Genomic DNA, 7,029 nt, shown 5'->3' with positions numbered 1-7,029 from the left:
ATAAACGAAAATGGTGATATTTGTAATATAACATTTTTTTAGGAGAGGTGTATGCCATTATATTAAACTGAAGGGATATGTCTGATATTTCTAGAAATAGAGGAGATAAATATAACATTTCGATTAAACACGAGGGATACTCTTAATATTTTTCTTTTTCTTAATCTCTCTCTCTCTCTCTCTCTCTCTCTCTCTCTCTCTCTACGCATAGAACAAACCTTATGTTTAGACTGAATTTGTATGTTTAATTTATATAAGAATTCTATTTTCAGAATATTATTTCTAATTTATAATTTTGTTAATTAATTTTTATTTAATTATAGATTAATTTTTTTAATTAAAATAACATATTAGGTGTGACATGTCGCACCTATTATAATGGCGGAAAGCTTATATTGGGTGCGACATATCGCACTTGATATAATGACGGGAAGCTTATTGGGTGCGACTTGTCGCACCTAATATAATGGCGGGAAGCTTATTGGGTGCGACATGTCGCACCCAATATGAAAACACTCGCGAATTTTAAGAATTTTGGCAGCAAAATAAGTGCGAAATTAGGTGCGACATGTCGCACCAAAAAGTGTCGCACCTAATATTTGTTACTTTTCGGTGCGACACGCAGCTAATAAATTATTAGATGCGACTTTTGAGGTATTTGGTGCGACAATCATCGCACTGAATGCCTCTATTACTGAGCAACTTCCTTTATACATCAATTTCAAAAGCGCATTAGACAGTGTTCTTTGATCCATGAAAATTGGAGTTAACAACGTGGCTGAATTCTCTCCGCTCTTTCTTAACTCACCGTCCAAATAATTCAATTCAAGTGAATGGAAATGCACCAGTGAGATTAAAGCATATATTAAGTCATTTTAATTGACACTTACATCAATTGATAAAATATCTTGAGTATGAATAATCAAATTAAACTACGACCGAAATCACATTGCCACATAAAATACACACCCGAGTTACTAATCCTTGTGATTTGTTTAGTAACATATCACAATTTCACACATCTTTTTTTTTTTTTTTTTTTTTTTTTTCTTACAGTTTTATTTAGAATAAGAGTCAGTTTTAATTTACAAAATTTATTTTGAGAAGTATTTAGTTGTCAATATTTTGAATAAACCAAAAATACTGATTTTATATTAGAAAAAGTTAACTGCCAAAAAAATTAAGTAAATCAAATAATCAAATTTATCAAAACTAGCACTTCAGATAATTAAATTAATATTCAAAACTAGCACCTCCTGACGTCCATATATAAAATAGGAAATATAAGGCGGCGATTTGCTCATAAATGTTAAAGGGTGGGGATTAACTGTTGACCATTTATTTTCATTGGGTGCGCAATTTTATTTGATTGTTTAGTTAATCAAAACCAGCCTCTGATTGTTGAAAAGAGTGTAATATAAACTACTAGTTGTTTCACTGTCTATGTAAGATCTACCTATTCTTTCAAGTTTCAGTAGTATAGTTTTTTATTTGGAGGCCTTTCAAATTTTGGCATACTGAAAGCAGTAGATAAATATCGACCCACTGAGACAATTTGCCACACGCATGGCTGCTGCTGTCCATTTGCTAGCTGGAGATATCTTGATTTGAACAAACGACAAAAATAATGAGAAAAAAGTTTATTCAAAAGCATTAAACTATTAGATATAGGAAAGCGAGCGAGCGAGCACAAGATAGGCCTAGCACAAGACAGCCCAACAACTCTCTCTTTCTCTCTATCTCTTTCTCTTTCTATTTTCTCACTAAATGCTAACAAAACAACCGCGTCAAGTATAGTATAGTTGTGCGATTTTGACTTGGTTCACAAATTAAAATCTCTGCTTTATATTTCTTTTATTTGTATTTTTTGTTAGTCCCAATACAAATTTACAGCTGGAAACAGCTGAGAGAGGTTGCGACCTCTCTTGGTTACTTCCTCGTCGCCACTTTTATTTAGCTAGTATAAATACACGAGCTCACATTTTAAACCATGCAAACACAACTTCAATACAATTCAATAGTCAATACTTCTAAACTTGTTATTTTTAAGTACCACATAATATTTCAAATGGTTTCTTCTCTATCTCGTTTGAGCTTGGCCTTATTGGCCTATAGTGCTGTTTTTTGTTCCTTTATTTCTCTTCAAGTATCAGCAAGTGACATGAACAGAGATTTGAGGGTCACTTGGGGCGATGGGAGAGCAAAGATAGTGAACAACGGAGAGTTGCTAAGCCTGTCTCTGGACAAGGCTTCTGGGTCTGGGTTTGAGTCAAAGAACGAGTATTTGTTCGGTCAGATTGACATGCAAATCAAGCTCGTCCCCGGCAACTCCGCCGGCACAGTCACTGCCTACTACGTAAGCATTTTTTTTTGTTTATTCTTCTCTTCTTTTTCATTTCGTCATTATTATTCCTTTTTATTTACGTCTCTGTCTCTTATATTTCAGATGTCGTCGAAAGGGTCGAAGTGGGATGAGATTGACTTCGAGTTTCTTGGGAATCTGAGCGGAGACCCTTACGTTCTTCACACGAACGTGTTCAGCCAAGGCAAAGGAAACAGAGAGCAACAGTTCTTCCTTTGGTTCGACCCCACAGCCGATTTCCACACATATTCCATCCTATGGAACCCTCACCACATTATGTAAGTACTCATTTTCACTAAAAAAAAGCCCCCCTCAAATTTTTTGTTTACACTCTTTGCCATTTTTATTTATTTTTACCCTTGTACTATTTTTTGTTTGCATATTATCTCTTAATTTAGGTTTTTGACTCCGTCCCTCGTGAATTCATTATGGAATTCCTATATATTCAAAATATAACATTTCTGTATCTGTATTTTCAGTTTCTCCGTGGACGGTACTCCGATCAGAAAGTTCAAGAACATGGAATCGAGCGGTGTTCCGTACCCGAAAAGCCAGGCGATGAGAATACATTCGAGTTTGTGGAACGCAGACGACTGGGCGACGAGGGGTGGTTTGGTAAAAACGGATTGGAGCAAAGCACCGTTCACTGCTTCGTACAGAAACTTCAAAGCCAACGCATGCGTTCGGTCTTCGTGCACGAATGCCAATTCATGGTTCAATCAACAATTGGACTCAGCTGGCGAAGCAAAGATAAAATGGGCTCAGAAAAACTATATGATATACAATTACTGTACTGATTCCAAGAGGTTCCCCCAAGGATTCCCTCCAGAATGCAAAGTGGCATAAGCACGAGAGAGAGACTAATAGTAGTTATATACGTGTTCTTGTTATTACCATATATGTATAATATAAGGTCATTAAATTGTTTTTGTAATCGATATAATTCTTTTGTATGTTTTACGTATATTTGTTTCGTTAAATTGTGTAATAGTATTTTATTTTAATAATAATATTTTTGGACATCTTAGTAATTAAAGTTCGATTTGTGTGGCCATGCAAATACATATATTCTTGACGTCTATAAAGTCCCAAACGAGTCAAGAATGCTAAAAGACAAATTGGCAAGCAAAGATGATTTTCTTAAAAAATAAAAAATAAAAAAATCTCAACTGTATTTAGTCTCCAATTTAGATTCTCTACACAAATGAATTGACTTTATCTGATCAAATTTTCTTTCTTTGTTATTTATTTATGGTGCAATTAAGTTACTAGCCTAATAGCCTACTATTTTTTTTTTTAAAGTAAACCAAATTTAATTTTATTAAAAATTCTAGTTCTTAAAATGTCTTATTCTGCTTAATAAAAATTTAAACTGTGTTGCATAAATAGTCACTAATTTTATCAACAACACTTAATTGATAATTTTACTTATATATTTTTCGCCTATTGCAAACTAATGAAGCCATACAGAGAGTTCGTACAAGGGTGTGTGGTACTTATTCATGATTCATGTGATCAAGCGCTGAATAGAACATCAATTGCATTTTAATTGTCGAGGAGTATTCTTTTCACCAAGTTGTTGAACTCCTGGGTCTTAATGATGACCGCATCAGTATCTGGATGGGTGACTCGTAATACCTCTTGGTGAAATGAACCAAATTGTAGGATGCGACTGGCGGCTTTTCGAAATTTTGCGTCAACTTGACGGATTTGCCCTCGCCTTCCCTGTAGTAGGCCTTAGAATATATCGTCCTTTGTTGGACCGTGTCCCAAGACTCAGGTCAACTGATGATGGTGTTGAGAGTGTGGACTGGAGTGTTTGTGGTTCCTCATATCTCAATCTTGTTGGTGAGGGTAACTTTCCCACCCCATTTAGCATTGTTCGATTGGGATAGTCGGCTGGTAGATAATTCAGTCTTGTCAATCATGCGCAATATAAATATTTATCGCAAGTCGAAAGGTCTTTCTTTATCAGAGCCTGTTAGGATTGTGAAAGAGAGAGCCAACCATGATTTGAGTATATCTCAAAGGTAATGATACAAAATGACTAAGTGTGCGTTTTATACTAGGCAGTAATAAAGGAAAAGAGATAGTCCACGTAGGACATGACTAGGCTAGTAATACACCAATAGGAAAGCAGTAAGAAATAGAGTGCCACATAGACTATGCCTTAATAGCCCCCCTCAAACTCAAGGTTGCAAGACTTTCAACATTGAGTTTGGACCTAAGAAGAGGAAAGCGCGCATTGGATATGGCCTTTGTAAGGATATCGGTGACTTGATCACAGCCAGGAACATGCTTCACATTTACAGAGCCTTGAGCTACCTTTTGATTAACAAAATACAAGTCCATTTCTATGTGCTTGTTGCAAGCATGTAAGACCGGATTGCCTACAAGCATGATAGCACTCATGTTGTCCACCTAGATGTCAGCACACGAAGCTGAGGGAGTTACAGTTCAGAAATCAATGCACAGACCCAAGTCACTTTAGATACCACACCTGCTAGACTCCGAAATTCAGCCTTAGGAGAGGAGCGTGAGAGTGTATGTTGCTTCTTGGAGCTCCAAGCCATCAAATTGCCAACAACGAACACACAGTACCCTGAAATAGAACGAAGATCTTTCGAGTCTGAACCCCAGTCTACGTCACTAAAGGCAGTGACATCGAAGTGAGTTGAGCGCAAGAGATGAAGACCAAAGTCCAAAGTCCCAGCGAGATAGCGAAGAATTCTCTTCACAGCTGCTCAATGAACTTGCAGTGGATTGTGCATAAGCTGACACACACGGTTCACTGAGAAAGCCAACTCCGGTCTAGTAATAGTAACATATTGTAAGCCACCCACAATGCTCTTATAGAGCTGAGCATCAAGTATAGCATCACTCCCAAATGTTGTGAGTTGCAAGCCACTAGTCATGGGAGTGAGACTAGACCGAGCAAATTGCATTTTAGCCTTACCTAACAGCTTCTTAATATACTTGGTTTGACAAAACATCAATCCAGAGTTTGTAGGGAGAACCTGAATTTCCAGGAGAAAAAAAAAATCAAAGAAACAAAGGTCATTTAAAGAAAAAATATTCCCAAGCTTCACTATCATCTGCTCAACCTGAGTAGGATCACTCCCAGTGACTAGAATATCATCCACGTACACCACTACGAAGAGTTGATGGCTTGAAGAAGCCTTGATAAATAGGGATTGATCTGCTTTGGAAGCGACAAACCCAAGAGACCCAAAAGCCTGATTAAGCTTGCTAAACCATGCTCTCGGAGCTTGTTTTAATGCGTAAATGGCCTTCTTCAGACGACACACCTGAGATGGGTGATTAGGATCTCCAAATCCACTCAGCTGAGCCATATAAACCTCCTCCTCCAATTCACCATTCAAGAACGCATTGTTTACATCCAATTGTCGCACATGCCAATCACGAGATAGTGCCACAGATAGAATGAGGCGAATTGTTGAGGGTTTGGCCACCGGAGAGAAGGTCTCATTATAATCAAACCCATCAGTTTGGTTGAAGCCCTAAGCCACAAGCTGGTGTTGTCAATGGTGCCCACAAGAAGAGTTGTAATCTTTATAATGTACATTTGATGTAATAAAGTCTCATGAAGACTCTTGCTTATAATTGCTTATTCATTAATAAAAATTTGAAACGTTCATTCATTCTTCCGTGTCTGTTTGAAGCTTTATGATAAAACATTAGTCTTTAGTCCATAAACAAACTAAACAACTTACGAATAGACAAATATAGATTTGCATGAACAAACTCTTCGTAGTTTGCTTAAAACGATATATTCGCAATCTAAGGGTCAAAGGACTATTGACCTCAGTATGATTGTTAGAAGAATCTATGATGTCTGGTTATGAGGCATTGAGAGTTGGAGACTCTATAGTTCTTCTAGGTATCTTCCGAAGGTACTGAATTGACCAGTGCACTATTAGAGACAAGATAAGAACAAACCATTTAACCTCTTATGTCTCGAAGTCACTACGTATGAATTGCATCGTGCTTACCTTAATCCTGAAATGAGACATGTCATTTCACACATTAGTATTCTCATTTGAGAAAGTCAGAGTTCGGACTCACTATGTGATTCCGAACAAGGCCTATTGGTGAAGTACTAAGTTGTGAGAATGTCATGAGTAACTTTGTGAAGATCTCATAGATAAGGAATTCATGTACAAGATTGCTGAAATGCAATGTATATCACCTCATGCTTTGTTCCTTGGAGTGTGAATAAATGAGCTGGCCAGTGTCCAAATTGAGTCTTGACTCTTTTGGATGAAACAATGTGACTTGTTAGCTCCTCGTCAATACATTGTTTCTAACTTATTCACAAGCGACAAATGAGTTGATGAAATAACAGCTAGAAGGGTAAAATGGTAATTTTGTAAATCCCGACTAGCTGATGATATTCATGAAGGGTAAACACTGATAATATTCTGTGAATCCACTCATTACAATTAGGTTGAATTCTTGAGTAGAAAATAAATTCATTTGAACCGAGAGATTTTCAGTGTCAACTCTTTAGTGGAGTCAGTTGACATTAAGCTAAACTTGGAAAATGTTTGTGAACTTTTGAGTCCAAGTATTTTAGCTCAAGCTTTGTTCATTTGGATCCATGAGGTCACTGTCACGAATCACATCGAGTAGGAATAGTTAAACTG

The 7,029-nt window shown here is 36.8% G+C and overlaps 1 protein-coding gene across 1 annotated transcript; it reads left to right on the top strand.

Moving 5' to 3' along the window:
* The first annotated feature begins 1,968 nt into the window (after positions 1 to 1,968).
* On the top strand, positions 1,969 to 3,398 carry LOC149394930 (putative xyloglucan endotransglucosylase/hydrolase protein 23). Its single transcript, XM_089616058.1, has 3 exons — positions 1,969 to 2,356; positions 2,447 to 2,640; positions 2,842 to 3,398. Exons 1-3 carry the CDS (start codon positions 1,991 to 1,993, stop codon positions 3,206 to 3,208), a joined length of 927 nt encoding a protein of 308 aa, XP_089472184.1. The 5' UTR covers positions 1,969 to 1,990; the 3' UTR covers positions 3,209 to 3,398.
* The last annotated feature ends 3,631 nt before the right edge of the window (positions 3,399 to 7,029 follow it).

Source organism: Urtica dioica, chromosome 5 (assembly GCF_054948205.1).
Source record: "Urtica dioica subsp. dioica isolate 48M chromosome 5, U.dioica_male_clone48M_v1_H2, whole genome shotgun sequence".
NCBI lineage: Eukaryota > Viridiplantae > Streptophyta > Magnoliopsida > Rosales > Urticaceae > Urtica > Urtica dioica.
Note: the sequence above shows the minus strand (reverse complement) of the source record. Positions and strands in the feature narration are given on the sequence as shown.

Bases quoted from the DNA above. Each gene is read 5' to 3' on its own strand.
- LOC149394930 (XM_089616058.1), top strand. From the start codon at position 1,991: ATGCAAACACAACTTCAATACAATTCAATAGTCAATACTTCTAAACTT. The intron at 2,357-2,446 runs GTAAGCATTTTT...CTTATATTTCAG, and splicing joins GCACAGTCACTGCCTACTAC to ATGTCGTCGAAAGGGTCGAA. The intron at 2,641-2,841 runs GTAAGTACTCAT...CTGTATTTTCAG, and splicing joins TGGAACCCTCACCACATTAT to TTTCTCCGTGGACGGTACTC.